This window comes from Neophocaena asiaeorientalis, unplaced genomic scaffold (genome assembly GCF_003031525.2).
Source record: "Neophocaena asiaeorientalis asiaeorientalis breed wild unplaced genomic scaffold, Neophocaena_asiaeorientalis_V1.1 scaffold98, whole genome shotgun sequence".
In the NCBI taxonomy this organism is placed as follows: domain Eukaryota; kingdom Metazoa; phylum Chordata; class Mammalia; order Artiodactyla; family Phocoenidae; genus Neophocaena; species Neophocaena asiaeorientalis.
In genome coordinates, this window is record NW_020172459.1 from 1,780,202 (window position 1) to 1,795,439 (window position 15,238).

General features: G+C 65.7%; 3 protein-coding genes across 4 annotated transcripts in view; 1 reads left to right on the forward strand and 2 right to left on the reverse strand.

The window, feature by feature from the left end:
* Positions 1–11,661, forward strand: part of LIMS2 (LIM zinc finger domain containing 2) — a 58,367-nt gene extending 46,706 nt beyond the window's left edge. For both annotated transcript variants that reach the window (XM_024738018.1, XM_024738019.1), the window contains 6 exons: positions 7,356–7,505; positions 8,164–8,314; positions 9,199–9,291; positions 9,878–9,926; positions 10,090–10,165; positions 10,811–11,661. In XM_024738018.1, coding sequence (XP_024593786.1) covers positions 7,356–7,505; positions 8,164–8,314; positions 9,199–9,291; positions 9,878–9,926; positions 10,090–10,165; positions 10,811–10,958 — 667 coding nt within the window. In that variant the 3' untranslated portion in view covers positions 10,959–11,661. The remainder of the gene's footprint in view (positions 1–7,355; positions 7,506–8,163; positions 8,315–9,198; positions 9,292–9,877; positions 9,927–10,089; positions 10,166–10,810) is intronic.
* On the reverse strand, positions 482–1,516 carry GPR17 (G protein-coupled receptor 17). The gene has a single exon (XM_024738022.1). The coding sequence runs from the start codon at positions 1,499–1,501 to the stop codon at positions 482–484; it is 1,020 nt and encodes a 339-aa protein (XP_024593790.1). The 5' UTR covers positions 1,502–1,516.
* Positions 11,662–12,210: 549 nt separating the features above from the next.
* The window catches only part of MYO7B (myosin VIIB), a 95,479-nt gene continuing 92,451 nt past the window's right edge, over positions 12,211–15,238 (reverse strand). Inside the window, exons 42-47 of the mRNA XM_024738064.1 lie at positions 14,600–14,706; positions 13,975–14,160; positions 13,632–13,748; positions 13,331–13,414; positions 13,027–13,146; positions 12,211–12,610 (exon numbers count right to left, since the gene is read on the reverse strand). Coding sequence (XP_024593832.1) covers positions 12,509–12,610; positions 13,027–13,146; positions 13,331–13,414; positions 13,632–13,748; positions 13,975–14,160; positions 14,600–14,706 — 716 coding nt within the window. The 3' untranslated portion in view covers positions 12,211–12,508. The remainder of the gene's footprint in view (positions 12,611–13,026; positions 13,147–13,330; positions 13,415–13,631; positions 13,749–13,974; positions 14,161–14,599; positions 14,707–15,238) is intronic.

The window sequence follows — 15,238 nt, forward strand, 5'->3', positions numbered from 1 at the left end:
GCCTCTCCGCCCCCCCCGCCCCCACCCAGCTTCCAGTGCCCCCTCTTCCCGTGGGCCCGTTTGCAGCTGTCTCCGGCGTCCTCTCTGCAAAGCTTCACCGCTGCGCGTTTCTGTCGGGGGAAGGAGGCTGGGAACCTCGCAGGCGGCCCTTGGGAGAGAAAGACGCTCATTGTTCAGGAACGTTTCTGGCCTCCTTGCCCCCTCAGCAGGGGGTGAAGCTGCTGAGTGTCTTGTAGCTGTGAGTGAGCAGGGCCAGGCCGTCTGGTCCCTTCTGTGCTCCCTGTTCAGGGATTTGCATGGCAGAGAAGACAGAACTCAGCGCCGGGTGATGAGTTCGGGCCTCGGAGCAGGTGGTGGTGGCCCGCTGAGCCTGCAGTTTGTGTTCTCGGGGCTGCTGGGGTGGAGGCGGGCTCCTCCTTGGTGGTGAGTCTGAGGGCCGGTCCTCGTGGACGAGGCGGTGCTCAGAGAGGTGGCCCCCGGCTCACAGCTCCGACCTGGCGCTCAGCGAGCTCTCGTTGGTCTTCCCGTCGGCGCTGGGGGGCGGCCCCGGGAGCCTCTTGCCACACAGCAGGCTGCACAGGGCGTCCCGGAACTTCTCGGCCACGAAGAAGTACATGATGGGGTCGAGGGCGCCGTTGAGGCTGCTGAGGCAGGACGTGATGCGGTTGCCGAGCGCCAGCGCACGCTGGGCAGCGCACGAGGTGCGGTGGCCGCGGTAACGCAGCACGTAGACGGAGCGGTGGACGTGGTAGGGCACGAAGCAGATGAGGAAGATGGCCAGCACCGCGGCGATCGTGCGCACCGCCTTGTTCTTGAGTCGCCGCTCCACGCGTGGGCCCTGCCGCAGGCTGCGGATGATGAGCAGGTAGCAGGTGACCGTGGTGACGAACGGGAAGGTGAAGGCCACGGCCAGAGACGCAAAGGCGTGCTGGGAGGCCTTCTCCCTGTACAGCTGCAGGCAGACCACCGTGCGGTTGGTCCGCACCGTCTGTGGGCTCACCAGCAGCGGGGCCATGGCCACGGCCACCATCACCCAGAGGAAGGCGCAGGCCAGGTGGGCGTGGAGGGGCCTGCGGAGCTTGAGGGACTTGACGGGGTGCACGATGGCCAGGAAGCGGTCAGCGCTGATGCAGGTGAGAAAGTAGATGCTGGCGTACATGTTGAGGTAGAAGAGGAAGCCCGTGAGCCGGCACGGGATCTCCCCAAATGGCCAGTGGCTCCCCGAGAAGTGGTAGACAAGGCGGGTGGGCAGGACCAGCACGCAGGACAGGTCGGCCACGGCCAGGTGCATCAGGAACACGTTGGCAGGGGTGCCGGACTTGTGGTCCCGGACGAAGAGCCACAGGGCCAGGGAGTTGCCAACAAAAGCCAGGATGAAATCCAGGAGGTAGAAGGAGGCAAAGAGGACGTTCTCCAGTGGCGTCTCTTGGCCACATTGCTCCGTGGGGGCCAGGGAGGAGTTGGCCATCAGGCCTGGGGAAGCCACCTCGAGGCCATTCATGCTTTGGCTGGAGGTAGAGCCCGGGGCTGAGCCTGGAGGGAACAAGCAGACAGGCCCCGGAGAGCCTGCGACCGGCGGGGCGTCACCCTCTGCAGACGTGAGCCCTCGGAAGCCTGCGGTACCTGCCGACCCCGACCCTGTTCCACGCTCGGCATTGCCTCGGGGGCCACTGAGGACACCTCCTGGGTCCATCTGGGGGTGGGCAGGCATCACAGGCTCTCTGAACTTCAGCAGGAAGCAAAACCAAAACCAGAACCAGGGGCTGGGTGCTCAGCTGCTGCTGGGGCCGGCTCCCCACTGTGCAGCCACGTCCCTACAGGGCATGTGAAGGCCCTGGTTGGACCCTGGTGATCCGGAAGGCCACCTCTCAGGCCTGGGGGATGGAGTCAGCACCACAGGGAGAGCGTGGTGACCCGTCTGTCTGAGGCTCTGGGGGGTGCGAGGGCGGGGGGTGGAGCCCCACGTTTTCTGTCCCTTTCCCCTGTGTGCTGTCTGAGGGGCGGGGTGCATGGGGCCCCTGAGTCCCACTTCTCATGGGTGGATGGGCGGGTCACCTATTCCTGAGGGCCCAGTGTGTAGAGCTCAGCCATCTTCTCTTCAGCCTCGGGGGAACCCTGCGCACCCCTCCCTGACCCGCCTGCCCACCGGCTTCCCCAGTTCTCCCGGCACCCGCCACCCGCCACAGGAGGGCCTGGCTGGGAATGCCAGTGTCAGAGTGTCAGGGAGGGCAGAGGCCTGCTGTGTCTGCCGGCACCTGAAGGCCATCCGGGCCTGGATCCCAAGGTCTCTTGAACTTTCTGGATTTAGCCCACCAGCCCCACGGTAGGCATCTTAACGAGTGGAGACCTGTGTTTTAGAAAGCCCTTGGGCCCCAGGCCTGCAGGGGGTATTTTACCACCCAGGGTAGTTTAACTACCAAGAGGCGGATTCTTTCCCAGGAGAGGAAGAGCCATTTCTCCCAGAGGTAGACAGACCTGCCAGGGTTTTCTAGCCAAGATCTGCAGCCCCAGAGAGGCCCGGGGCCCAGGGAGGCGGCCTGTCTCTGCCTGGCCTCACCCGCCTGGTTTACCTACACCTGAGGGGCCGTGCAGCTCGGAGCCCTACTGGCCTTGCTAACAAGCCATTTCTGTCTGCCAACCCCAGGTCTGAGTGGGTGACCCTTGCTGCCGCCCCAGCAGACAGAGTAACAGGTTCCTATTTTGATTTTGGTCAACTCAGGAGATCCAGAAAGGAGAGGGAAGATCCCTAACACCCCGCCTCCCTCGCCAGGCCTGGGACCCGGGGGTGTGGGCAGGAGAAGGCAGGACAGCCGGGCCAGAGCACCCTCTGTCCACAACCCACACAGTCCACAGCCCCGAGTGGGGGTCAGTTTCAGCCTCGCGCGCCCCTGCCTGCAGCGCAGCTTCTGGGGCTCCCCTGAAGCCCCGCCCCCCAAACCTGGGGCTGGGGAGGGGCTGAGCTGGGTGCCCTCCGCTCTGGGCTGACCTCTGGCTGTGCCCTGCGGCGGTGCAGTCGTCACCCGGCCCCTCCGTCAGGGCCACTTCCAGGTGCCGACCACCTCCTCTGGCCAGCATGAGGGGGCGGGCCTGCCTGGACACCGCACACCAGTCCTGAGGGGCAGGCCTCAGTTGCCTCATTTTACAGATGAGGAAACGGAGGCTTAGCATTAGCTAACTTGCCCAGGGTCACTTGGCCGGGCGACGGCCTTGGAGTAGGAAGTCAGGTCAGGAAGACCCGGCGGGGACAGCCGACACCTCCACCTGCCTTTCTCGTGGAGGCTGACAGCTCCCGGCTGCTAGAGCTCATGCTGGAGTTTCCTCCCTGCCTCAGTGGCTCCCACGGGGGCCTGGCCCGAGGACCATCCATACAGTTGGCACCACCCCTTGTTCAAAAAGCAGCACAATGGTGATGGCAGAGCAGCGAACTGAGCGTGGGCCCCGCGTGCCTGCACAGGTGGCACCTGGCGGGCGGGCCAGCGCCTGGCTTTCTGCTCCCGCCCCGTGCCCTCCGCCTCCCAGCCCTGAAGGCTGCGTGCGCTGTGCTCTCTCCGGGGGCGCAGACTTGGCTTCAGAATTCTTTTAGGCTCGCTTCTGCTTTGCCGGGGTTCCTCTCCCCTCCCCCACGTTAGGAGTTTCGGTGCTGGTCCTGCCGTGCGGTCCGCAGTGGCTCTGCGGGTCCCCAGAAACGCCCGCACTCGCTGCCCCTCGGCGTGTCGCTCAGCTCGGGCAGGGTGACTGCAGTGCGTGCAGTTTGGCCCGGGCCTGGGCGGGCCTGGGGCCCCGGCCGGCCGTGGGTCAGGCGCAGGGCTTGGCCTCCGCAGAGGGGACGTGGGCGGGCCTGGTGGGGCGGGGGGTGGCCGTCTCCGGGGCATCGGCCGCCAGCACCTCTCCCTCCCGACTCCTCCTCTGGCCCCTCCCGGAGCCGCCTGGCTCGAAGTGAGGGGCACGGGGGCTGTCACTGCAGCCGTGGGACCGCAGGCCGGGCGCTCACTCTTCCTTTAAAAGCCCCGACAGGGAGACAGGAACACTGCCTGTGCGCTGCTCTCATTCAGACCGCGGCGGCCTGGATAACTAAGTCGGAGTCCGACCACAGAGAGGCGTCTCGGGGCTGGGGCTGGGCTCGCGTCCCTGCCCTGCTCTGCCTCCGCCTCGGCTGGGCCTGAGCTCCCCGCCCGCCCCGCCAGGCCCTGCCCTTACCTCTGTCGGCGGGTCTGGGGCGGCAGGTGGGCTGCAGCCTGTGGGTGGGTGGTGGGCTCCGCGCAGCTGTGGTGGAGGCCGGCTGGCTATTTAAGGAGGGGAGGCGAGGCTGCAGCCCCTCGGGCCCTGAAAGGCCGCTTCATTCCTGAGGGGTCCCCTGTGTGGTGGGCCACTCCTCTGGCTGCCTCTGCTGCCGCTGGGCCGTGAATATTCCAGTGTGTCCCAGCCGTCCCCCCACCCCCCGCCCCCAGCTGGGCCACTGAGCGGCACAGAGGCCGAGTGTGCGACTGTCTTCGAAGCCGCAGAGTGGGCGCCGGCCGGGTGGGAGGCCTGGCTGGGACCGACAGACACAACAGGACGTTTCAGATCAGAGTAATTTCCTGGGAGGCGGGGAGGGGGCCAGGGAGGGGCTGGCCGCCATGGCAACGGGCCTGGGCGCCCAAGCCCGCACTGGCCATCGGCAGAGGGGGTCTTGTGAATGGGGAGGGTGGGAGGCCAAGGAGTCTTGTTCGGTCCAATGAGAGGGGACGCTTTCAGGACACTTGCTTAGGGTCCTTGTGTCCTGCCCCGTATAATGGGGCCCCGTTTGGGTGTGCGGAATAAATCGCGGCCTTTATCTCGAGCGGGGCGCAGCTGCAGGCTGCCTCATAATGGGGCGCTGTCTGTGCCTGTGGGGACCCGGAGGCCTGGCCCTCGCCTGTGTGGGCTCCTCCTCTGGACGGGAAGCCTGGGAAGAGGGTCGCTGCGGCCCGCCGCCCACCTGCCCCACAGCTCCTCCTGGGAGTCTGGGAGTCTGCGGGGTGTTTGGATGTTGACAGTGGCTGCCCCTGTGACGGCTGCAGCAGTGCTTGGTTCTCCCCGTCTTTCCCAAAGTGATGCATCCGGTAACACAGGGAGCCGAATCACCATTCCTAATTTCAAAAGACTTCAGAAAACTTTTTAGTTACAACGTTGAAAGATGTACACAGCCATCCCTGGGAAGTACCTGCCACAAGTACTGTCTGAAATTCTTTCGCACAAACCCGTGCACTTGGGATCACTGCCCATTTTACAGACGGGGAAACTGGGACTCAGAGAGGTGAGGTAACTGGCCAACGACAAACCAGTGGGGTGGCCGAGCCCACATTTGGACTCAAGCGTGTGTCACTCTGAAACTCAGGCTGTATGCGTGTGTGTTTTGTTCTCTTCTGTTGCAGCTCAGTGGTACAATTCTTAGGTTCCATCTTCATTCTACCTGGGAAAAAATTCTGCAGGTTGCCTTTAGATCTGGCGCTGGGATCAGGTCTGTTGAAAAGACGTTTCCCGTCTGGGGTTCCGTCAAGAGAGCGGGACTGCTCAGTTCTGTCATGCCTGGGAGCCGGTGGGGTGTGCGGCCCCCCTCCCCGCTGTGGCCCGGGGTGGCTGTCTGGGAGAACTGGCTCACGGTGACTTGAAATGTGGGAGTCTGGCTGGCTTCTGTCGGGTGACTGTTGGCAGTGGTTTTAAGGGCACTGACCGTTGCAACAGAATTTTGAGGAGTTGCGCTAATTTCTATATCTTTGAAACAAAAACCGTTCCGTATGGGTTGCATGTTGTCCTACTGCTAAAGACGAGTCACCAGGATTGGAGTGGGGTTGTAGGGAATAAATGCCCTGTCTGTGGCAGAGACACAGCAGGCGGCAGGCGTGGGAGTGGCCCCGCCGTGGCAGGAGGCCTGGGGTGGGGCTGGGGCACGGGGTGTCTGGGGGAGAGTGGGGCGGGGAGAGCCCACTGGGCTTCAGGGATCTTGGGACGGAAGGGAGATGGGGACTGTAGCCACAGGCCACGTCTGTGGCCCCTGGGCCGGTAGAGTGAGCTGGGGGCCCCAGGCCAGGAGACGACCTTCCAGTCTCGGTGGCCACGTCATCGTGGGAGATGATGCCCGCCATCCTTCCCTTCTTGTCTTTTACAATCATTCACCCACTTACGCATCAGAAGACCTGTCCTGAGCCGCTGCCCTGTGTGGGGCACACGGGGTCCATAAGAGCACAGCTGGGAGCTGGTCAGCAGCTTAGCAGGTAGCTGCTGGGCACTCCCTTGGGCCCCTTGCCCTTCACCCCGGGGAGCTAGGACACACTCAGGGCAAGCACAGGGCAGTCCAGACCCAAACGCGGTAGGAGGCACTGCGGTCAAGGCCATGGAGTTGGCTGCCCTGGCACCTAGGGTCTGCCCACCACACCTGCTTGGGGGTTCCTGAGTCTGAGAGTTACTCTCTTAAGTGGACTCCCTGACCTGCCTCTAAAAGAGGCCCGCACCGGTATCAGGTGACTGGGAGGCTGGTGAGAGTGGGTTGGGGACCTGGAACGGGAGGGAAGGAGGGCCCGGATGCTGAGAGCACTTGCAGACGGGGTGGCAGGTGGGGGATGGGAGCAGTGCACTGGGGCCTTTGTGCAACTTCGCCCGGGGACCCTGAATCTAAATTCCTGCCGCCTTTGAGGCCCAAGGAAACAGAAACCATGTTGATTTATCTCTCTCGGTAGAGACTGCAGCTGTGGCCCAATGGAGGGAGTAACATCAGAAATCACTCTGAGGTCTTTACAAAAAAGACTCTGTAATGACAGTTCCTGGGTCTGGGGGCCTCCATCTGACACAGCTGCACTTGTCTTTGGAGACAGAGAGAGCCTGTAGACATCCGGGTTCCTCTTTGTCGGGCCGACCCCTGAGGAAGCAGGCGTGCAGGCCCAACGGGCCTGGCACTCCTTGGCCCCTGGGCTGGGCACGAAAGTCACTATACGGTCACTCGTGTGTGTTAAAAGACATTTGAAAAATAAAATGAATTTTTCAGCAAATGCCCATGAAGTGTCTGCTCTCGTCCACACACGATGTCCTAGGCTCAGAAAAAGCGTAAAGAAGAAAAACACCACATTTGCCGTACTGTCCAAACACGGCATGCTGCTGTGTTTCCTCCTGGTCTTTGCCCCGTGCAGAGGCTCCTTTTAGAGGGTGCACCCGTGGCCTTCCCGGCCACAGGACTGTTGGCTTGCTTTTCTGGACCACCGAGCTGAGCCCCCTGACGCTTCCTGGCAGGCGTTCGTTCAAGCTGCGGGCGGGGGCCGGGGGCGTCTTCTCCAGGGAGGTGGCCCAGGCTGCCCGGGCAGGAAGAGTGGCTCTGCCCCTGACCCCCACCTCACTTCTCACAGGCACCTGTGCCGACCCTGCCACAACCGTGAGAAGGCCAAGGGCCTGGGCAAGTACGTCTGTCAGCGCTGCCACCTGGTCATCGACGAGCAGCCCCTCATGTTCAAGAATGATGCCTACCACCCAGACCACTTCAGCTGCACCCACTGCGGGTAGGTGCACAGCCGGGCCCGGCTGGCCGGGAAGGGGGAGAGCCGGGTGGAGGTGGGCCGGCCGCCCGGGGGCAGTGATGGGGCGGGAGGGGAACACCACGGGGGCAGAGAGGGGCGTCCGGAGAGTGGGGTGCAGGGGCAGGTAGAATGGGTCCAGAAGGGCACTGCTGCAGGAAACGCCTCTCAGGCGAGGCTGACAGGAGGACTCATGGGTGAGGGAGGGCTGCCCCCCACCCCCGCCGCCGGTGAAGCCGAGAGGAGGGAATCCCAGGTGCAGAGGATGAGCGTGAGGTGGAGCGGATGAGGGAGGAAGGAGAGGCCATGGAGCCATGCCCTCGTGCTGGTCCCAGACGCCCAGTCTGGTCTGGAGGGCGGGGGCCCGGGGGACAGATCTGTGCCGCCTTCTGCAAGGGCCGGGCGGGGAATCCTGTGCCCTGGGGCCCGTCTGGGGCACAGGAAGTCTCCAAAGAGAGCAGAGATGAAAGCCACGCCTGCCCCGGGCGGGTGCTCTGCTGGGACCGAGCTGGTGGGGGGTGGAGGTGGCGGTGTGTCTCAGGAAGCTACTTCCCTGGCGCTGGAGGGGCTGGGGTGACCCTCCCAGCACGACAGGCCACGGAAGGGCAGGGTGGTCACCTGGGGTCTTCACGCTGTCTTCCAGGAAGGAGCTGACTGCAGAGGCCCGCGAGCTGAAGGGCGAGCTCTACTGCCTGCCCTGCCATGACAAGATGGGTGTCCCCATCTGTGGGGCCTGCCGCCGGCCCATCGAGGGCCGTGTGGTCAACGCGCTGGGCAAGCAGTGGCACGTGGAGGTGAGCGAGGCCAGCCCGGACAGCAGGTGGGCGCCCCGGCTCCCGTCCCCAGCCAGCCTGGCCCCGAAGCCCCTCCACACGCCCTCCAGCCCCCAGGCCATGTGGCCGGCTCCCAGCGGGGACCTTCCTCGTAGGTGCTATCCCTCCTCACCCCTGGTCTGGGACAGGTCTGTCCACGGGACCCAGCAGACTTGAGCCCACAGGCCATGGCTGGGCAGGCACACCCCCTCCCTCCCTCCCCATCCTGGCCTTCCAGAGGATTCCAAAATCATGAGAACACCTTGGGGACACTGGTCCGGGGTGCCCTGTGGGATCGCGGTTGGCGGAAGTGGCTGCGTGTCTGGCCCACCTGCCGGCGAGGTGCTCAGGTGTGTCTGACTGGCTGTCCGGGAACACTCACCCCTGCGCTGGGGGCTCTGACGGCCTTAGGGACACCACCTGGCAGGGAGGCGTGCAAGCCTGTGACTGGGTCAGCTCTGTGTCCCCCAGTCTCTGCCCTGGGTGGCCTCTTGGCGAGGGTCCTGGCACGGCCCCCAGCCCCCCGGGGGAGGGTGAATCCTCACACGCCATGGCCTCCGTGGGCGGAAGGTGTGCCCGGTGACTCTGGGCCTGTAGAGGTGTGCGCCAGAAGCAGACGGTGCAACCCACCACGGCCCGGGCACCTCGCCGGCCCCGACACGGGGGCCGAGGGTGCCCCGTGGGCCCGCGGAGGATGCAGCGCCACCAGGCATCAGGGAAGGAGTGGGGTCTGCTGACCATGAGCAGTCCGTGGAGGTGTCAGCCCAGCGAGGCCCCCCACCCGCCAGCCTCCGCTTCCTGGCTGTGTGCTGGGAGGTCGCTCCAGGCCTGACGCTGCCCTCCCTGCACCCCCCCCGCCACCCCAGCACTTTGTCTGCGCCAAGTGTGAGAAGCCGTTCCTGGGGCACCGGCACTATGAGAAGAAGGGCCTGGCCTACTGTGAGACCCACTACAACCAGGTAGGGCCCGGGACAGGGGAGGCGGGAGCTGTGGGGAGCCGGCAGGGCGCGGGCTGGGAAGGCGGCTGTGTCCGTGGCAGGAGAGGACACGGGGCGGCCCCCGGGGCCCCGCCGTGGGTGCTGAGGCCAGGCCTGTGAGCTCAGGGTCTCGGGACCGGGGCAGCCCTCTGGGCCTCAGGGTCCCCATTTGAGAAACGTGCCTTGTGGCCCAGGCCTGCCCCGGGCACTGAATGAGATGGCAGTGTTAAGTCCTGGGCTCTTGGGGTGACATATACTACCATCTCCTCCCCCCTGCCAGGCTTGGCAAAGCTGCCCAGCCTTTCTGGCACAGAGGACAGGGTTACTGCCTTGCCCACACTTCTCAGGACACGGGCGGGAGCAAAGGGGTCTTAGGGGGAGCAATGCCTCCACATGCTGTCTTTCCCAGGGGGTAGTTCTGATAGACCCTCAGGCCTGAGGCTGTGCCCTGGCAGGAGGCCCAGGTGGCTGAGAGCTGCCCTTTGGGGGGTGGGTGGGGACCACACTCCTGGCTCTGAGCTTGGGGCACGAATGCCTGCAGCATGTTTAACACCTGCTCTGTCTACAGCTCTTTGGGGACGTCTGCTATACCTGCAGCCACGTGATCGAGGGCGATGGTAAGGCCCCTGTCCCTGTGCCCCCTTCCCGCCCCAGGCCCCGTTCCCCCACGCTCTCTGGGCTGTGGGTCCTGCAGCTGCGTGCCCAGCTGGCCCTCCGTGTGCACAGCTGGGCCTCTGGCTGGCCTGGGGGGGCCGCTAAGCCCCCATCTGACCCTCACAGTGGTGTCGGCCCTCAACAAGGCCTGGTGTGTGCACTGCTTCTCCTGTTCTACCTGCAACAGCCGGCTCACCCTGAAGTAAGTCGTGCTGGCTCCCAGGGGTCGGGGGCCGAGGAGGGCAGAGACCTGCAGGGTGTCCCCCTCCTTCCCCCTGGAGCCCATCAGGGGCTCACGTTGGAGTCAGCTTGCCATGGGCTCTTCCCTTCGTCGGACCCTCCCTGAATGCTCACTGTTATCAGGCCCTGGGGGTGCAGTGGGAGCAGGGGCAGCCCCAGCCCCGAGAAGGCAGGTCCAGGGACCCCCCAGGGCACGGTGGGAGGAAGAGTCACACTAGCCTCCGCGCTCGGAAGGGCGCCGGCCTCTGGGGAGGGAAGGACACTCCGGCTCAGGGAGCAGGAAACACGCTCAGAGCCAAAGGAGCCAGACCTCACCTAGGAGGCTGAGAGGGGGAAGGACAGCTGGAGCAGTGAGGTGAGGTGAGGTGCGGCCCGGCGTCTGAGGACAAGAGGGAAGGTTCTGGAGTTCCAGCATTCCAGAGAAATCTCTAGGCAGAAAGGGAGGCCTGGAGGCCCGTCTCCTCGTCTCCCATGGCGTCCGGCCAGAAGGTGCCCCCCGGACCTGGCCGGCTGGCGCGGGGACAGGCTGGGGTAGGGGAGGTGGTGGGCTCTGGGCCAGGGGTCCGAGGAGACCCCGGCTCTCCTGGCCGCTGCCCCTCCTCTGCAGGAACAAGTTTGTGGAGTTCGACATGAAGCCCGTGTGTAAGAGGTGCTATGAGAAGTTCCCGCTGGAGCTGAAGAAGCGGCTGAAGAAGCTGTCGGAGCTGGCAGCCCGCAGGGCGCAGCCCAAGTCCGCGGGCCTCCAACCCGCCTGAGAGGCCCGCCCGCCGCCTGCCGCCCGCCGTCATCCTCCTGCTCCCCCCGGCTTCGCTGCCCGCCCCCGCTGCCCGAACCTGTGGCTTCTCCCTGCCCGTCTCTCCGCTCAGCATCCCCCCGCCAAGGCGTCCCGTCCCTCCCCTCCCTCCTTCCACGAGGCCAGAGGCCACGGGGCAGGGGCCTGGGCGTGGCAAGCCTGTGACACATCCTCGTCCACAGCTTCAGCCCGAGGTCTTCCAGGGACAGAAGCAAGTAGGGCCAGGGTCACCTGGGCCGGCCTGTCCTGACCTGTCCCATCCCCGCAGGAGGCCTCGTGGCTCGCATTCTGTGGCAGCTTGGCCAGCCTCCGCCCCCCGTGGCACAGGTGTAGCGCACGGCCAGGCGGCCGCCCGGACCCCAGGGCCATGTGGGTGGGCGCCCCCGGGGAACCACCCTGCAGTCCCCTGACTACGCACGCGCTCAGCCAAGCAGGAGCCTCGTGCCCAGGCCAGGCCGGCGAGTCCTGCTTCTTCAGCCCACGCAGCAGTGGGAGGGCCCCCGCTCGCCCCACCGCCAGGGCACCCGCTGACTCCCCGGTGCAGCCTGGGGCTAGGAGGTGGTGGGCTCTGGTGGGCGGCTCATTCCTGCCCTCCGGGGAGGACAGCATGGGACCTTGGTGTTGGGACTCACACTTGCACAACGAATGAAGGCTTTTCTACACGACCCCAGCGCTTGCGTGGTTTGTGACATTGCGGTGGATATGCTGCCGCAGGGTTAGGGAGACAGACGCCAGACCGGACAGGCATCCCAGGGCCAGGCTGCCGACAGAGACCCTCAGTCCTTGAAGGCTGGCCCGGTGGGTGGAGTCGGGGGACAGGCTCCGCAAGGGCTGGCAGGGGCCGTGGGTGCCCAGCCCAGGCTCCGAGGCCCCGCATGCAGCTCCGCCCTCAGGGCAGCGAAGCCAGCAGCCACCTCCAGCAGACCCTCCTGGTGGCAGCCCGTGTCCGGTGCCGGGCAGGGGAAGGAGGAAAGGTGTGCAGAGGGGCCTGTAGAAAGCATCTCTGCAGTCTGAGGCGGAGGAAGGGAAGTGGTGGGGGTGGAAGGAAAGGGAGGAGGGAGACACGAAGGAAGTCACACCATGAGGACGAAGCTGTCCTCTGCTGGGCCTGGACGGGCCGCAGTGCTTTTTGCTTTCTCTGGAAGGAACCCTTTGCTGGACCTGCTGCCCACCCGAGCCCCAACCCGACCCTCGTCTCTCGCTGACACACTCCCCACTGTTCTGCGGAACTTTTATTGAACATTCCTGGGGGGAGTCCTCCCCGCCATCCGTCCGTCGGCCTGGAGGCCTGCCAGTCCCAGCCCTGCCCTTCGGCCCTCAGAGTCAGCACCCGGGTTGGGGGGGGGGGCCCTGGGGTGCCATAGGGTGGTGGTGCTGGGGGTTCTGGGGAGAGGGTGACTTGAAAGGCTGCCACCAGAGGGCAGGCCTTGGGCCCAGAGAAGGGTCCTCGGGAAGTGCCACCAGGAGCCCCCGATTGCGGAGGGTGGCTGAATGGGCAAGAGGCCCCCACCGCTAGGGACTGGCCGGGACTGAGGTCCGGGGGTCCCGCTGCTTGTTCACGGTGCTCAGCATCTGCTGCACGTACGAGGTCAGCAGGTCGTCCATCTTGTAACCCTGGACGGGGGCGGGGGAAGGGTGGGGTCGGAGTCTGAGGGGTACAGCTAAGCGGGGCTTGGGCCAGAGCTTGCGGGGCCCAACCTCTGCCTCAGTGACACACCGGGCAGGGCGTGAAGAGAGAAACAGGGCTCCTGCGGCTGGGCCCCGAGTCCCCTTCCCTCCCTGGGACCACAGGCCCCCCTGCCAGGCCTTGTTGCCCCCCTGGGTGACACGCCCAGCCCTTCCTGAGCTGCACCTCCTTCCTCTGCCGGCCCAGCCTGGCCTGCCCACCCCAGGCATGGGGGCCACGTCCTCCCAGGGAGCAACTCGCCTGGTGGCCAGGGGGTTGGGTCAGGGTCGGGGAAACCCAGTGTCCGGAGCCTCTGGGTCCCTCGTGTCTGGGCTGGGAGAAGGCCCCCGGGCCTCGGGCTCACCAGAGAGGTCTCACACAGCAGGCGGCTGCCCCGGCCCAGGCTCCCCAGCACCATGTGGAAGTAAGTACTGCCACTGCTCCAGCTGGCAATCTTGGTGAAGGGGTAGGTGGTGAGCAGGTCCTGGGGGCACAATGGGCGGTGGGTAGAAGCCAATCAGAGCCCAGACGGCCCAGGGGCCCTGAGTCTGAGCTGCTGCCCGGGGTCCTCCAGAGCCCATGGGGCCATGTGTGGGAGGCCAGGAGGGCAGCCCCAGCTGCGCAGGGGCCCAAGGACCCTGGCGCAGTCCCCGGGGTCTTGCCACTACCTTGGTCTTGGGGTGGATGAGCAGAACCCCGTGCCGGTTGATGGCGATGAGGATGATGTCCGGGTAGGAGGGCTCCGAGGTTTGCTGGGGAGGGAGGGGGGTCACAGTGATCACAGCCCAGCCTGGGAGGCCAGGCGGCCCCTCCCCGAGACGCACGCACGCACACACGTGCACACTTGCTCCCCCAGGCCCGGCCGCTGGCCCTGCCCGTGGCGTGTTTTGGGGAGAAGCTCAGGCTGCTGGGGCCAGAGCCGGGTGGGGCCTGCGTGGCCAGGATGGCCGGGCTTGGGGCGCGGCCTACCTTCACCTCGAAGAAGGCAGACCCAAAGGTGGGCCACCGGCAGATCCACTTCAGGAAGGCCACCTTGGCCTCTTCCACTGTCATGTCCCTGCGCTTGTCACAGGCCAGGAGTATGCGCTGGGGGAAGCAAGGGCCAGTGAGGGCCTGAGTGGAGGCCACTGCCCGACTGGGCTGCCACACAAGGCCCCGAGGTCCTGGCCCAGAGCGGCAGCTGCTGCCTGAGGCCGTGGACAGCGCGGGGAAGGTGCTACAGCGGACCCAGGCCACCCCCCACGGTGGCACCTGGGCGGGGTCCCTGTGGGGGCAGCAGCCGAGGGGCCCCTTCCCAGCCCCTGCCAAAGACCTTCTTCCATTCCTCTGAGGACATCAGACGTGTGAGGTTCTCAGGCACGAGTTCCCTCAGGACCTTGGGCATGCTAGCTAGCTGGGACCGGTCATCGCCAAACTGGGCCTTGTAGATGAGGCCTGCCAGGTGGACGGCATCCTCCTGTGAGCACTTGTGGAACCCACGCAGGTACTTGGGCAGCTCCTGGGTGAAGGACAAGCTGGACTTCAGGCTGCAGCCACGCCTGGCTTCATGCTCATGTGGTAGCCCGCCCCCATCCAGGAAACCGAGCCCGCAAAAAGCTAAGGTCATCAGGGTAAGGTGTCCAGCAGAGGGAAGGCCACTGAATGGAGGCAGGGCTCCCTGCCGTCTCGCTGTGGAGGGCAAGGGCCAGTGCTCCACGGGCTGCAGGACCCTCTGCGCGCCTCCCCGCCCCAGCAGGCAGGCATGCTGCAGGTGACGGTGTGGCCGCTGTCTCCAGACGCCGCTGTCCTTCTGCTCCTGGCTCCAGAACCCTCCCACCGAGAGGCCCTGGGCAGGAGCTGGGTGCCCGGGGGCCAGGCGGCCGTGCTCCACTCTCAGGGCAGGTGTGGGCTGGAGTGAGGGTGGCCCCAACGCCCACCAGGAGGGGCGGCCCGGGTACCTGATGGTAATGGAGTATGGTGTCTGCCTTCACATCTCTCCCTGGGGCCACGCTGAGCCACAGTTTCCGCATGAAGTACACCTGGTAGGAGAGCGTCACAGCGGCCCCTGGATAGAGGCGGCAGTGAGCACCAAGCCTGTCCCTGGCCCAGCAGGCCCGGGGCGCTGCCCGCCCACCCCCGCACCCTGCCCTTGGCCCCTCGCATCGCCGCTGTGTTTGTTACTGCGGCCTCCCCAGCTGGACAGCCTCCATGTCTCTTCCTCCCTGTGCCCCAGCTCTTCCTCATCCCTCAAGATAAGTGTGGAAGACCCCTCTTCCAGCAGCATTCGCGGATCTCCCCGTGGGGTCAGGCCCCGTTCCGCCCTCTCTGCCCCCATGCACCCTCCATCACCCCACAGTCCCGCCATGTGTTCTAGGCCTGCCGCATGCCCGGACCCTGCCGGAGTTGGGAGAGCTCCAGGGGCAGGGCCTGACCGCCTGGCCCCAGGCCTGGCCTACCCATGACCCAGGGAACATGAAGGGGAATGAGAATAAATGAATGGGCACAGCCATGCAGGAGTGGCCCGGGGAGGCCCCTGACCCTGGCCCAGGAGGCAGACAAGCCCTCCCCCGCCTCACATCCCTGCAACGCCCCTTCCC

What these genes read in the sequence shown, in the direction of transcription:
- GPR17 (XM_024738022.1), bottom strand. Translation starts at nt 1,501, where the DNA reads ATGAATGGCCTCGAGGTGGCTTCCCCAGGCCTGATGGCCAACTCCTCC.